The 16,746-nt window shown below is 39.1% G+C and overlaps 1 protein-coding gene across 1 annotated transcript in view; it reads right to left on the bottom strand.

Moving 5' to 3' along the window:
- ANKFN1 (ankyrin repeat and fibronectin type III domain containing 1) overlaps positions 1 to 16,746 on the bottom strand; it is a 133,719-nt gene that overhangs the window by 65,304 nt on the left and 51,669 nt on the right. The window contains exons 5-6 of the mRNA XM_055334416.1: positions 5,177 to 5,274; positions 2,728 to 2,818 (exon numbers count right to left, since the gene is read on the bottom strand). Of these exons, the coding sequence (XP_055190391.1) occupies positions 2,728 to 2,818; positions 5,177 to 5,274 (189 nt within the window). The remainder of the gene's footprint in view (positions 1 to 2,727; positions 2,819 to 5,176; positions 5,275 to 16,746) is intronic.

Below are 16,746 nucleotides of genomic sequence, written 5' to 3'. Positions count from 1 at the left end.
GTCATACTCTGTTTATAAATAGAGCCAGAGTGTTTTTATATTGTTCTTTTCCAAGTGATATGGCATGTCTGCAGCACCTATAATGACATATTTGGATTTTAGTGCTTTGCCAGACATCCCTTCTAGTCAAATGGGCCATTTTAGAAAGCATTGCCATTTGCTCTGTTAATTAGCAAGTAATAAGTGACTCTTCCCAGTCCTGGACAACTATTCTTGTCATTCTGGAGAAAGCCCTTTCAAATAGGCTGTGAAGGAGAGTGTCTGATTAGAATTTGAAGTTTATAGAATGTCTGATGCTTATAAGTAAATGTATCCATATGCAGATCAGAATTTGCATTTGGAGTGGGTAGTTTTCCCCTGTCCCACTCTCAGGTCAACTGACACTTTTTTTTCTTTTTTCTGTCCCTTCTATCCCTTCATCTACAATAATATATACTCTTCTCCCCCCCCCCCCAAGAATTCTAGACTTTTCCCCTTAGTATCTTAATCTTGCACTATTTTCAGTTTGTGTTTCTGGTGTCTTTAATAAGAAAGATGTCCAAACAAGACTGGAATAATTAAATCATTCAATGCCTATGGGACTCAGGGGCCTTCAAGATCTCTGGTGTCTGTGGTTTAAAGCCCTGTATCACCTGGTGTAGGTATGTGAATCCACTAGAAACAGTAGTCAGGAATGGTTGGCTGGCTGGCTCTTAGTCTCTTTGTCTGCCTGATAGCAGGGCACTAGTTCCCACAGCAGAGGAGACATGGAATGGGCTTGATCAGTTCAGGCTTGAATCCTGGCTCAGCCACATACAAGAGTTGTGACTTTGGGCAAAGCAGCATCCTCTCTGAGCCCCAATTTCCTTTTTAATAGAGGAGGAGGACAGCATAGTGGTTAAGAACAAGGGCCATAGGGTTTGGGCCTGACTTCAGTGCTTGTTAATTTTGTGATGTTGGGCTCTATGTATGCATGTGCCTCTATGTAAATAGTTCCCTTACCAGTAAACTGGGACTATTAATAAAAACCACCTTAGGGCAGCCTGGGTGGCTCAGCGGTTTAGTGCCGCCTTCAGTCCAGGGTTTGATCCTGGAGACCCAGGATCTAGTCCCATGTTAGGCTCCCTGCATGAACCCTGCTTCCCCTCTGCCTGTGTCTCTGCCTCTCTCTCTCTCTCTCTCTCTCTCTCTCTCTGTCTCTCATGAATAAATAATAAAAAAAAATCTTTTTTAAAAAAAACCACCTTAATAGGTCTGTTATGGACATTGAATGAGTTGATCCATGTAAAGTTCTTAGATTAATGCCCAGCATATAAGAAGTCTTACAACATATAGAAGTTGGCTCTGATGTTCAGAGTGATGCAGATGATGAAGATGATGGTACTTATCCACAAAACAGGAACATGATGAAGGACTTGGGTGAGGATTCAGTGAGACACTGATGAAAGCCCATAACATGCCACCTGATTCTTGGTTGATCTTAGGTAAAGAGTTGTTACAAAACATGAAAAGTACGTAAATATATAAAAAAGACAACTAAAGAGCCCATGATCTTATAACCCAAATATCCACTGTCAAATATTGATAGTTATGTGCATACAGGCCTACCTAATAATAATCAAACTCACAGTTTAAATATGTTAAAAAATATTTTTGTGTTATATTTTTACATAAAACTTAAAAAGTAGGAGTTTTCTACACAATGATTTTTTTAAACACCATTTTTAGTGGTTGTATTTTGTTCTATAATGTGGATATGTATATATCATACTTTATTTAACCACTGAATTAATATTGGATATTTGTTCTCCCTACCATACACGGTATCTCACTATATTGATACACTGCTGTAGTGTGCATATTTGTTCATAATTGTTTGTCTGCGTTTGTTACTTTACTCTAGATTCCTAGATAAATAATTATGGGGTACAAGAAATGGCTGTTCTTATTGTGGCAAATTGTCACACAAAGGATGTAGAAATTTGCACTCTTACAAGAAGCATATGATATCATTTTGAACTATCACAGTTGTGAAGGTTTTTTAAAAAATGAAAACAAATTCAGAGTAATAGGCTCAATTATGCAGAAAAATCTATCATGGTATATCTAGAGATATTTCTTCTGGTTAATTAAATTTTGTGGTTAATAGCTACCAAAAATACTATACATAAATTATCAATCTTCAAGTGATTAGAAGAGGCTTTTGCTGGGGGTTTTCAGCCACCGTTACAAATGTCATATATTTAAAGCAGAGTATAGCAGAGTGCCTGTTAGAAAGCTTTTTCTTCTGATGGAATGTCAGGTAAGTAAGACTTGCTGTATCTCATTCTCTTATCAATTTGATGGGGGTAAGGAGGTCAGGAGGAGAGAAGAGAGCTAGAATGGGCCAGCCACTCCCTCCGTGTGATTCACCACATCCCCATGAAAGCCTTGGGAAAGGTAGGATTGGATTCTATAGATGCAGAGAGTTTAAGGAACTTTTGAAGGCCACGCAGCGAATAAATGGTATCATGGGTATTGAATTCAATCTTGCTGGTTCCAAATTCCCTCTCTTTTCATTCTACCTAGTTGCCTTCCAAGGGGAACATTTCTGTAGAGGAATCATTCATTATGTGAACCAGTTGCTACTCTGAGGAGGTCTTGTTAGTAGTCACAAGCAGCGGGGAGAGGGAATGTCAATGGTATCCTGAGGATGGATGAAGGGGGAGTTGGAGGCTGTGGCCAGGCTTGAGAGAGTTCACCACCTACTAGAAGGCGAGGCACATGCTGGTACCGTGGTCTGAGCAGGTCCCCATCCTTTCATGTTATAAGCCGAGACTTGAACAAAATACCGTTGGCCCTGAAAAGTATCGAAATAGAATGTATGCATTAGGGATTGTATTGAATCAGTTTTACTTTAGAAGCAGATTCCTGTGTCTTATTAACTCATTGATCCATTGGGAAATCCACTAGCCATGCTTTAGCTCTCTAGCTTTTCCTATTACTTTTATGTGTAGTTAATAAATATCTTTGGGGTGCCCTCAGTTTCTGTGAGCTTTCTTTTTTCAAAATTGGAATGTCATAATTACTTTTTTCCTTCCCCTGAATTATATACTAATTATTAAAAGTCACACACAATTCTGCAAGGTTTACCCAAAACAGCAATTTCTCACCTCCTTCTCCTTGTTTACCCCTCCCTAGAGGCAGTCACCATCACTTTTATTAGCTGATCGACTTCTTTTAAAATTAACAAGTTACAATGAATATCTTTTCAGATTAGTACATCAAAGATCTGGTTCATTCATTTAGTGTCTGCATAGTACTTCACTGTGGGCAAATACTGTCATTTATTTAACCAATACCCCCCACTGGTGAACATTCAGATTGTTTCCACATTTTATGCCACAATAAATAATGCTACAATAAATATATTTACTTAGCTATTAAAACTTTAAAATTCTTTGATTTCACTTCAGTTTTAAAACCATCTTCTAAAACAATGGCTTATATTCTTTAATGTCTTATGACACTAAAAATTTAGGAGTTGTTTGCTTACTTATAATCTTTTAAATGTTTTATATGGTTTTATATTTTTGCTTTGAGAAGCTCATTTTTCCCCCAGTGAACCCAAAGAGGCATTTTTGAAGCCAGCATTTGATAAAACATTGCTTGTGAAAATTGTGAAACAGCGTTTGAAGTAAAAAAACAAAACAAAAAAAAAACCTCAGAAAACAAAAAACAAAATCACTGCATCTTTATAGTGCCTTTTTTTGCTAGAAGTTTTAATAATTTTGGCCTTTCCATATTATAAAGTTAATTTTTTTAACATTAGAAATAGGTTTCCTTGGACTTCAGGGTTATGGCGATTCTGCATAAGTGTCAGTCTACTTCTAGGCTTTTATGTGATTAGGATAGTGTCTGAATTGCTCTCATTGGATGACCAAGTGGAAAAACTAATCCCTATAAAAATTAGTTCAAATATTAGAGAAACTCTCTGTGGAGAGTTTTCCATTTTTATCACAATATCACTTTTTCTTTTAAGCAAAGGAAATTCCCTAGGGTTCTCTTCTGGCCCTTTTCCATCATGTGAGCTATACGGTTGGGAAGCAGTCTCCTGCCGATAGCATCTCTGGGGGCCACCCACTCAGGGGTTTGTTTGCTCTGGTAATCCACACTGTTGGCCCCTGGTGTAGACATGTGATTAGGACTAAAAGTCCAGATTCTGTGGTGGTGACCCAATCACCAAGAGTTCTATTAGAATAAACTGGTTCAGGCTTGAAGAGATGCAACCTAATGCAGCTTTTTAATGCTAGGTTTCAGGATCACACTTTGCAGATAATCATTTTAAAGGTCAAATCTTTTAGAAGAATGACAGCAAAAGCAAGAAAATTCTCACTTTTAAATAGAAAGGTCCTCAGATATTAATTATTTGAATTGGAGCAAAAAAATTCAGATTTAAGTATACCTTAAACAGTTTTTATTAAAAAGATTTTGATGATCGTTTTGTTGCATTTTAATTATTTGAGGAGTTACAGGGTTTGTTCCAGGATGAACTGATTTGCTAGCTGTTTTTATTTTTTACATTTCATATGCTCATATGCTTTATAGTTCTATAAATAATTAATGTTTGAGTTTAAATTTGTTAAACAAATAAACACAGTTTCTTCCAGTTTTTCATTCACAGTTTAAATTGGTTCAGATTACTGAGAAATGTAGTGCCACCATATATAGTTTCTTTTCTGTGAAAGCAGATTTAGACAGATTTTTTTTTTAATCAAGGGAAAAGGATTTCTCTCAGGAAATTGTATGACTCCAATAGATGACTGATCTCAACTGAGGCTATGGGGGTGAGGGTTAGTGGAGGCTGTTATTTTTATCATCAGACAGAGAGTCAAAATTGGATCTCTCAGAGCCTTTGATCCCCCCTGAAGATTAGACTATGATCCAGAAAGCAGCAGCTTTCAAGGCTTGTATGAGGCCAGTTTTTTTCTGATGTCTGTAGAACATGGCAACTTACAAAGTGGTTCATGCTGTCTGCTTACCCCTTTGTGGGGTTCAGATTATGGATACCAGACATATCACACTTAACGAGTGTCAGTTGTTGCCAGAGGACTGGGTGTTGGCAGTTGCTTCCAGAGTAGGCATTTGCTACCCAAATCCCAGCACAAACATCAGGGGCAGGGAAATGGGAAGCCTAATGGGAACATTTGGCCTTTACCGTTTTAAGTCCCATGATTGTGCATCTCAGGGTCTGCAGGTTTTCCATGATGATTTCTCCAGCCAAAGGACAAAAGTCTTTAGATATGCTCCATTCCACTGCAAGGAGAGAAAGACAAAGAATGAAATTCACTCAGAGAATGAATGAAGCATCTCAGAAACTCTAGCAAAAGTGTCTCTCAAAAACTGTTAAGTTTGCTTTCTTTTCCCTGTATTGGCACATCTCACAATTTTCCTTGGGATAACAAGTCAGTTTCTAAGTTTGCAATTATTTTTTTTAAGTGAGAAAAATATTTAATCATTGAACGGTGATTAATATACCTTAAATATACATATGTGTATGTATCTGTGTACATATGTATGTAGACACATGTGGTCAGGCACATTATATATAACAGTTCATTGTATGTTGAAGGTAGGTTATTAATTGCATGAAAGAAGTGAAGGACATTCCCTTCTATTAGCTGCCCAAGTCTGGTTTGGGCTTCACCATTGCTACTGAAAGTGCTATTTCAAGGTCTCAGGGACATTTTTTTTCCAAATAAAGAAGTCTCCTTTTATTTCTTTCTGTGTCATTGAACACTTTCTTCTTCTGGAAGCATTCTCTTCTTGTAGTGGCCCAACACGCTGCTCCCCAGGTTCTCCTCCTCCTCCCTGGTCTTGTCTTCCAGGCTTTTTCATTGGCTTCCCTTCAGCGTGAGGATTTAGGGTTTGTGGCTGTCCTCTTCAGTGCTCCCCCGACACCTGACATCCCTGAAATGGGTGTTCATTCACAATTCAACCTAACACCCAAATTCTAATGCCCCACTTTATTGTGAGGCCATTTTCTTTCATAACATTTTCCACTGGTTGAAAAAACTGTGCTGAGGAAAGATAAAGTGTGCCTCATCAGTATAAAGCGTCTTAAGTGACAGTTTACTCATGGCAGGGTTTAAGGCAATCCTGAATGAAGCAGGAGCTCAAGGCATATGGAAGATAAGTCTTGCACATTCTAAGCCTCATGATGACAAGCTGTATAGGTTTTAAGATTTATGTTATATTCCCTAGGATACTTGAGTACTTCAGAATTAAGGCAAACCATCCCTATAGCCTTCTGTTTCTTTTGAGTCACACAGTCCCCCTGCTTTAGAGCTGCTGCTCCTGTACCCTCAGCTCCTCCCTATGTTCTTAGGAATGTAGCTCATTCTCATTCTCTAGAAATTATTTTCCTAAAGTTCCTAGTGCTCTGATTGTCTACAATAGCCTCTTCCTGAGAAAGCCTGCCATTCTGGCCGCCTCCCCTACTTTTTGCAGCCTTCTTTCCCCTCAGTTTTGAAAAAAAAAAAAAACTTTTTTAAAATTTTTATTTATTTATGATAGTCACACACACACACAGAGAGAGAGAGAGAGAGAGGGGGCAGAGACATAGGCAGAGGGAGAAGCAGGCTCCATGCACCGGGAGCCCGGTGTGGGATTTGATCCTGGGTCTCCAGGATCGCGCCCTGGGCCAAAGGCAGGTGCTAAACTGCTGCGCCACCCAGGGATCCCTCCCCTCAGTTTTGATTGCACCCTTTCTTCCGACCCCCATCATGACCCCTCTTTCTGGGCTCTTCCTGGTTCCTCCTTTCCTTTTCCCTTTGCTATGATGTGCCTTGTGGGTTTGCTTTTGGCTCTTTTCTCGCTTCACATGCTTGTCCCATGCTTGAATAAGTGGTGACCTTATTCACTCGTATGTCTCCAACAATGGCTCTCAAAACTGTAGTTCTAGGTCCACATCTCTTAGGATTCTAACTTTGTCCTGCAAGTCTCCACATGAGTGCCTGCTAGTACTTCTCTTTGCCAAAATAGGTTTCTCTTCTTGTTTTCTCAGCTTTATGTCATGGCATTGCCATATACCCAATCACCCAACCCCAAATCCCAGAGCATCCCTGCCACTTCATTTTCCCCAATTTCTCATGATCAGTTGATTACTAAACCCAGTAGGTTCTGCTTTAAAATGTCTCTCACAAGTTTTCCTCTCCCTCCTATACTGAACTTATTCTAGAGCAAAACTTTATAATCATGTGCATCAGTCTGCAGTTGTTTTTTTTTTTTTGTGTGTGTGTGTGTGCAAGGAGGTGTAGGCCTGATTAATTAACTGATGAACTCTCCCAACTGATTTTTTCTGTTTATTTTATCCTTATACATGATCTTTTTATGACAACCTGAATTATAGTTTAAAAATGCAGATCTCTGCTTAAAATCTTTTCATACTGTCCAGTTGCTTTCAAAATAAAATGAAATGTTGGGGCACCTTGGGGGCTTAGTTGCTTAAGTGTCTGCCTTCAGCTCAGGTGATTTTAGGGTCCTGGGATTGAGCTCCACATCAGGCTTCCTGCTCAGTGGGGAGCCTGCTTCTCCCTCTCCCTCTGCCTCTGCCCCCTGCTTGTGCACTCTCTCTCAAATAAATAAGTAAAAACTTAAATGTTAACAAGGCATTCAAGGACCTTCATAATCTGGTCCCAGCCTTACTCTACTAGTCTCATCTCCTGCCATGTCTCACAGTAAAGTCCTTGCTTTGTAAGTCTCTGTTACCTGGTTATTCTGTATACTTTTTTGCCTCTGTGTCTTTTGCTCATCTTCCAACTGCTGCTTGGTAAAACTCTACTAATCTATTAAGACCTAGCAAAGTTAACTCTAAATTCCTCAGCAATAATTAAATACACCTGTTTCTGTGTTCCCAAAGCCCTTTATTCATATGAAAACAAGATTTATTACATATATATTATGCTTTATTGCATGTATCTCTTTTTCTTGTTAGATTGTGACAAATTTGAGAATAGGAGAAATACCCTTCCCTTCTTCCTCTCTAGTACATGGATTTATGCCTCTGGTGCATAGAATGTGCTTCCTAAATATTTTACAAATAAAATATATACAATTTGATTATATGCATAGATATACACACATGCATATGTGTGCGGGCACATACACATGCTCAGAATAGACTGTTTTTTTTCCAGCAAGGAGATATTTTGCTTCCTGTGAATCTTCTCCTTCTCTAGTCCCTTGCCCTTTGAAGCTCTCAGGCATGTTGTAAAATGTAATTTGAATCAAATGATTAAGATTATATGTTGAATCTTAAAGCAGGCCTACACTTCCTTACAAATATGTATTCTAAAACATTTAATATATACATTATATATATAGATCTATGTATGTATTTTTTTCCAAAATGCTTTATTAAGCTCATGAGCTACTAGCTCTGAAGAAGCCAAGTCTCTGGAAGTCGACTTGGAGAGGGTTTGTAATGTTGCATATAACTAGCTAAAGAAAAAGGCGATCACTGAAGAAATCATCACAAACAAAACAAAATGAAAATCAGTAGCAAATTTGCAAGGATATCTAGAAAACAAGGGATACAGAAAAATTCTGGAAACAGAAATATCCTTGGTTGCCACTGAGACATATATAATTGGCTAATGTTGAGGAGCTCCCAAGTGGGAGGATGAGAATCCATAGTTTCTGATTCCAGGCTAAGGATTCAGGGTGATTTCCTAAAAGAAGCGCTAGAGATTGCTAGGAATACCTCCAAATGGTTAATGACAAGTTCCTCACAGATACAATCTTTAAAATTTGAAAGGAACGATTTATTGTTGAGTAACAACTGTTCATGTTCTATGGCAATGTTTTACAAAACATGTTTCAGGTGGAAAAGGGGACCTAGCTTCTTGAAAAACAAAACAAAAAACAAATAAATGGCTTTTTAAGGAGATACAGTTCTGCTTTGAAAGTTAATAGAAAGTTTTAAGTATTTAATTAGATCTCCTAATGTGAAAGAGAACATTCACGTGGAAGGAAAAAATCCTCCATGTTGGAATGGACAAGCTGTTCTGGGGCAACAACAGTCTTTTCCCTCTATGTACTTCATTGGGTTGGTGGACTCTTTTGACATGAGGAAAGGAGCTTCTGGTCATTTAAAAACTGAGGGAGGGAAACAGTGAGCAGGAATCACTTTGAGAGCCCACTGGGAATTCTAAGAAGCAACTTAGCATGGTCTCTCTGGAAAGTTATGTGTAGGTAGTTTAAAGACTTAATATTAAAGCCATGAGAAAATCACTTATAAGCCTGCTCTAAATCCCTGAAGGACTGGAGCCATGTATATGAAGTTTAAAACTATATAAGACTTATAATTTTAAGATAAAGATCAGGGCAACTGTTTCTACTTAGGTCTGGGAAATCGAAGCAGGGTTTAATCATGCAATGGCTTATAGCAGTTGAACATTGGCGAGAAAGAGACCAGACAAAACCTAGGTGTTAGTATTTCTTAAAATTTGGCTCTGGCTCAAACTGTGATTCACTATATTTATATCAAATAACTATGAATATTTTAAATATGACGCATTATTATTTTAACAAATATTTCGATTTTATCTAAGCTTTAGCAAGTAGAGTCTTTTGGGAGGGAGAGTTCTAGCTGAACACCTCTATTTACTGGATGGCAGCTATGTAAAGAAAACATAGGCCAAAAGCTTAAGAAGACAAAGAGCTCCTGAAAGTCTAGCTTTGTCACCTGAAGCCTATTATGTGAGAAGAAAAGTCACAGAATCAGTGCTAGAATAGAAAATTCATGACTGGAAGCATTAGGATGCACAAGCAGGACAAAGTCTACACTTAGGTAAATTTTCAGCCTCATGGTATGAGTTGTGTGAAACCCTGCTTTGGCCAATAATACTCGTAAGTTTTCAGGCCAGTTTCTTGAGAGGGAAAGACTGCAAAAAAAAAAAAAAAAGGCATAAAGAGATAACAGGGGTTCTTGGGTGGCTCAGTCAGATAAATGTCTGACTCTTGATTTTAGCTCAGGTCATTGATCTCTCAGGGTCCTGAGATCGAGCCCCATGTTGGGCTTCGTGAAGAGTGTGGAGTATGCTTAAGATTCTTTCTCTCCCTCTCCCTCTCCCAACTCATGTTCTCTTTCTCCTTAAATAAATAAAATCCTTTAAAAGAGAGATAATGTTATAGCAATGTCTAATTTCTACTTAGTTGATAAAAAAAACATCTAAAACCTGCTAGTATCCAAGTTCTCTCTCAAAACCTAGAGCTGCTTTATTCTGTGCACGTGTCAGGAGAAGCATACTGTAAGAAGTGTACTCTTGCTTTTTGCCCTGCTCAAACCTTCCACTTTTAGCCTTATGTCACTTGACCTCAGACCTATTGTTTTTTCTCTCTTTTGGTATGCTCTCCTCTTCCCCCAAATTATCTTCCCCTTCATTCAAACAGGAGTGGTTCAAAGTCCCTTCCTTTCCACAGCTTTCCCTGGCTTTCTAAGGGAAGCTCCTTGGCCAATTTTCCCATAGCAACTTTAATATATTGCTCACACTACACTTTATTGTTTTGTATTTGTTTTCTAAGAGATCTGCCTCGGTCATGAATGAGTTCTGAGATCAGGGACTATGTTGGATTTTATCAGTTTACAAAGCACCTATCTTGGCACCTACCATAGCATAGGTACTCAGTAAATGGTGCATGAATTGATTACTTGATTCTTAACTATGGAATGCTTAAAGTCTAAGGTAGACAGAAATCTGATGCTGGTATATAAAGAATAAGAAAACAGTGTCAGAATAGAAGAGAGAAAGAGAACAGAAGTTGCTTGAGCTGCCCAGTAAGTGGTTGAGATGGAGATTAATTCCTGGCCTCCAGATACCCAGCATCTCAGACTCTTCACTTGTCCATACTGCCACTCAGGAACCAAAAAAAAAAAAAAAAAAAAAAAAAAGTTTATTTCCTGTTCCCTATCAGCACTTCAGTGGAACCAAAACGGCATTCTTACTGGCCACACTCACCCCGGCGCCTTAGCTAATGAACGGAATTTGGCTAGACTGCCCAGCCCAGTACCAGAGCATTATGAAATCCTCCCTGATCCATCTAATTGTGTAGTTTCTAACCTTTGAGGCCAACCATAGCACAAGAGGAAGAAAGAGGGAGTGAGAGACGTGCCGAGAAACCCAGAAGGAGATCAAATACAGTCTTTGCTAGAGATGAGAAGATGTGTCTTGCCGAAGCATGAACCCGCTCAACACTTGTGGGTTTTAAATTGGGAACTGACGTGAAAAACTCTGGATCTGGGAATTCTGTTTAGCTCTGGCAAAATACGAGGTCGGAGCTGCTTGCATTTTTTATTTTTAATTCCCTTGGTAGTCCTAGGAGCAGGGGCATGCATTACTTTCAAACAAGAATCTTTATTGTTTGCATAGCACACAGTCTTCCAGTTAATTAGAAAAACATTTTTTTCCCCCAAATTAAATTTCCCTAGAAAAACAATGATTTAAATTAAGGGCAAAAGGCTTTTTTTTTTTTTTTTTTTTGACACTAGTAAAGCCTTCCTGCACCCACAACTTCTGGAAGATTAAAAGCAAGGTTGGAATCAGAGGGCTATATTCATTTATTTATGGTCAGATTTTTTTGATATTTTTTTTATTGGAGTTTGATCACAAAATCACAGTAAATATTTAAAACCCATTGTTCCCTGTTTTACCGCATTTTGCTATTATTTATGCTCTGGAGGTTATTGATATCTGTTGTATCTGAATAGTGGAAATAATAGATGATGGTGCACATCTCTTCCCAATCATTTTAGTGACATTATGTTGTAGCTTGGAGTATTTACACCATAAAAAAATCAGAAATCAGGTCTTGATTTTTTTATTTTGTGAACTGTCTAGATCAGGTATTGGCAAACTATAGTTCATGAGCAAAATCCAGCCTAGGTCTGGTATTGTAGGGCCCAGGGACTAAGGGATAGTTTTAGTTTCTACACTTCTAAAGGATTGTGAAACATACACACATACACATACACACAAGAATATGTGACAGAGACCATATATGGCCCAAAAAGCCTAATAATATTTAGGTCCTTAACAGGAGAAATATGCTGATCACCAGTTTAGACTTAAGAAAGTGATCAAGAAAATGTCAGTAATGCAGGTTAAAAGTTTCTCTGGCTGTTTCATTATGATTAGCACAAAAAACCTGAGGAAATATTCTTTCAGTACTCAAAAGTTACTTGATTGGACAAAGAAGTTGCTTTGTCCCATTGATGAATGAGTGGGGTTCCACCATAAGCCTTGGTTATTTCTCCTTGTTTTACCTCCTTAAAGTAAATGAAAACATCAACCAACACTTAAATGGCATCTATACTCACCCATTAACTGCAGCTACAGGTTGGCTCACAGATGCAAGAGTTTGATAAAAATAAACGAAAGCATTTTGGGTGATTCAACAGGTTATATATAAGAAACTTACAAAAAAGAGTATTGTATATTTTATTATTACTATTTATAAATTGTATACCACATATCCTATCAGTAAAATTTATAGTAGATTTAATGTAAGTATACACAAACAGAGATAGCTCCCCCACCCCCACCCCCACTGAGAGCCAGTTGTTAAACATTTACCATTCCTGCCACTGAATAAATGATAAATGATTGCTTGGACAGACTCTTAAGGGTGGATATATCCTGACTAGCAGGGTATAATGTCAGGGGGAGTAGATTTCTTAGGCATAATTTAGTTAACATTTTTACCAGGAGACAAGAATGAAGTGTGCAAACCCCTTTAGGAGGCAGGAGTGGCACAATGAGGGAATCTGGGGCAAAAGTTTAGTTACCAAGCAGTCATCATCTGGAAGGTCTGCCCAGTAGCCAGGTGTCAGGCGCTGGGCAGTGCAGGTGTCCGGGTTTCCTGTGTCAGTTCTTCCAGCCCAAGCCAGGGCTGCCCCAGAAACTGGCGCAGCACACAGCCTATGGGGGGGCGGGCATCCTTGGACTTGACTGCAACCAGGATGGTGGAGTTAGGGACTGCCCAGCAGAAACCTGCATGTCAACAGTAGGTTTGACAAGACATACCAGTCCAGTACTTCTGATGGTGTGGAAGAGCTCCATTCCTCAACCAGATTATCTTAGTTTCACTATTATTATATTATTATACATTAGCATTATATTTTATTTCATGGTTATCTGGACTCTATGTATGGGTACTTTTGAGGCACTATGGATCGAAAATAGGCACATGGGTCATTAATTGAGACAGACTTTTGACTCTTTCTTTTTTTCCTGGCATAGTGCCATATGCTTGAGTTATAGGAAGTCCAGATTTTCACTTGTTTTAAACTACTTTTTCATAGAAACTGTCCAGATAATAAATCTTTGTTTATTAAAGAAGCATAAGCCTTTCAAAGGTTTCAGATACAATTGATTGTTAGCAGATACAACTGATGGTAGCAGATACAACTGAATGTTAGCAAGGACTCAAAACCAAGTGGCAGAGAGCTGAAGGCCCGGACTGTAGCCCCTCCAGCCTTCCTCTGAGAACAGGAACCTCTTCCTTCTGGGAAGAGCCCTTCTCCTGGATGAGCTTCCTAGGATTCTGCGAGTTTTGTTTGTTGTGTTCCCAGCAGAGAGCTGCCCTTCTCACCTGCAGGGAGGGCTCTGGCAAGCTACTTTATGTTTCTCAAGGGCACAAAGGGAAGCACAGCATCAGCTGTCTGATTTACACACATAAGGTCCAAGATATGTGGCCAGTTCACAGCTTTCTGAATCCTTCTGGGCTCCCATGGAATTAAAATAACCATCCATAGGGGCAAAAGCAACAACATTCCAACTCTCCCACCAGGCAAGGAGTCTTTATTCAGAGATTGGTACTCTTAGCTATTTGGCTGTTCTTTCATTTTCTGGCTGTGCCCATTTCACCATCCCATGTTCCTCTTTATCATGCCATATTGAACTCTGGACACCCACTCCATTCTCTTGTATAAGCATGGAGTAGGAGCTCAGATGAAGCAGGTTTGACTTCTGTGTGGACACTGATAGGTTGTGGACAGTCCTTGTAGTTCCATTTGGTTCCTGTGAACTACAAAATACAGACTCCTTCACTGGGCATTTAACCTAATTTCTGAGTGTTTTTCCTTTGCACTACTCCCTGCATTTGCCTTGTGCTCCAAGGAAGGAAAACTAACACTTAATGAAAATCTACCACATTGTTTTACAGATAATTTCATCATTTCTTTCTTATTATAGTCCTCTGAGATAGACTAGGTCACCATTGAGACGTTCTACGAATTTAACTAGTGGCAGAGCTAGGTATTAAAGCCACTCTGTGTGAATCCTGAGCTCACCTACAGCTTCCTCTTGTGCCTGTGGTCAGACCCCTGCCCTCACCCTTGCCAGCAAGGTCCTGGGGGCCTGAGTGTTCTCCATCTTCCAGCGCCGGCTCTACCACGCCCACTTCTCTCCTCTCTGATTTTCGGATCCTCAAACATGTCAGGCTTCTTCCTCTCACACAGACTTAATTTTGCCGGAAATTAAGTCTTCTTCCTTCTTTCTGACTTTGATTGCATTCATTATCCCTTCCTTTACCCTGAGCAAATCAGTATAAATGTCACTCCTGTGTATAAGCCTTCTCTGATCCCAAGGTAACATGAAGTCTCTGTTTCATCTCTTGCACCACCAAACACTGTCCCTGTGGAGCACTATTAGTGCTATTATCTTTGATACTGTTGGCTCGAGGAGGACATTAATTGTGTATATAAACAGCCAGCATATATTGTAGTACTGTAGTACAGTAAGTACATACTTACTGAAACCATGTTAGATTATGGACCAGCTAGGTTACAGGGATACGGAGAGGTAAGTGACATGGTCCCTGGCCTCAAGGAGTTTACTATTTAAAATGAGTTTACAGATGAAGACAGGAGGTTTGGAGTGTTTGGGTCTGTCTCAGACCAAAGTTCCTTTCCCATCACCATGCTCTCTCAGGAAACAAAGTCATCTTTCCAGCCTGATGTCTCTCCCATCTCCTCTTGTCAAAAAAACTACCCAAGTGAGAGGCTCAGGCTCCTTCAACATGAGCTCACTCTGTCTGATTTCCAACAGTAATTGTATCTATCATTCTTCCTGGCATGAATACTCTCTATTTTGTATTATAATGATTTCATGTATTTTCAACTCTGCCTGTACAACATATTTCAAGTTGGCCTTTTAATTTCTTTTAACTCCAATATTGGAACTCTTGTCACATTGGCACTCTGAGACAGTTTGAGAGCTCAACTGGTTTGTCTGTCTCTGTGCATACCCCTTATTAATCCACGGAAGCCAGAACAGTCTTTTCAAAGCATGAACATATCACAATACTTTGCTTCACTTGAATATCATAAGTGCACTTGGAATAAAATCCTAACTCCTTAATGGAATCTGTAACAGGAAATCAATGCCCAGAAATCAATGGCATTCCTATACACTAACAATGAGACTGAAGAAAGAGAAATTAAGGAGTCAATCCCATTTACAATTGCACCCAAAAGCATAAGATACCTAGGAATAAACCTAACCAAAGAGGTAAAGGATCTATACCCTAAAAACTATAGAACACTTCTGAAAGAAATTGAGGAAGACACAAAGAGATGGAAAAATATTCCATGCTCATGGATTGGCAGAATTAATATTGTGAAAATGTCAATGCTACCCAGGGCAATTTACACGTTCAATGCAATCCCTATCAAAATACCATGGACTTTTTTCAGAGACTTAGAACAAATTATTCTAAGATTTGTGTGGAATCAGAAAAGACCCCGAATAGCCAGGGGAATTTTAAAAAAGAAAACCATAGCTGGGGGCATCACAATGCCAGATTTCAGGTTGTACTACAAAGCTGTGGTCATCAAGACAGTGTGGTACTGGCACAAAAACAGACACATAGACCAATGGAACAGAATAGAGAATCCAGAAATGGACCCTGAACTTTATGGTCAACTAATATTCGACAAAGGAGGAAAGACGATCCACTGGAAGAAAGACAGTCTCTTCAATAAATGGTGCTGGGAAAATTGGTCATCCACATGCAGAAGAATGAAACTAGACCACTCTCTTGCACCATACACAAAGATAAACTCAAAATGGATGAAAGATTTAAATGTGAGACAAGACTCCATCAAAATCCTAGAGGAGAACACAGGCAACACCCTTTTTGAACTTGGCCACAGTAACTTCTTGCAAGATACATCCACGAAAGCAAAAGAAACAAAAGCAAAAATGAACTATTGGGACTTCATCAAGATAAGAAGCTTTTGCACAGCAAAGGATACAGTCAACAAAACTCAAAGACAACCTACAGAATGGGAGAAGATATTTGCAAATAACATATCAGATAAAGGGCTAGTTTCCAAAATCTATAAAGAACTTCTTAAACTCAACACCAAAGAAACAAACAATCCAATCATGAAATGGGCAAAAGACATGAAGAGAAATCTCACAGAGGAAGACATAGACATGGCCAACATGCACATGAGAAAATGCTCTGCATCACTTGCCATCAGGGAAATACAAATCAAAACCACAATGAGATACCACCTCACACCAGTGAGAATGGGGAAAATTAATAAGGCAGGAAACAACAAATGTTGGAGAGGATGCGGAGAAAAGGGAACCCTCTTACACTGTTGGTGGGAATGTGAACTGGTGCAGCCACTCTGGAAAACTGTGTGGAGGTTCCTCAAAGAATTAAAAATAGACCTGCCCTACGACCCAGCAATTGCACTGTTAGGGATTTACCCCG

Source organism: Nyctereutes procyonoides, unplaced genomic scaffold (assembly GCF_905146905.1).
Source record: "Nyctereutes procyonoides isolate TBG_1078 unplaced genomic scaffold, NYPRO_anot_genome, whole genome shotgun sequence".
Lineage (NCBI taxonomy): Eukaryota > Metazoa > Chordata > Mammalia > Carnivora > Canidae > Nyctereutes > Nyctereutes procyonoides.
The sequence above is the reverse complement of the archived record's forward strand: the minus strand, read 5'-3'. Positions and strand labels throughout refer to the sequence as shown.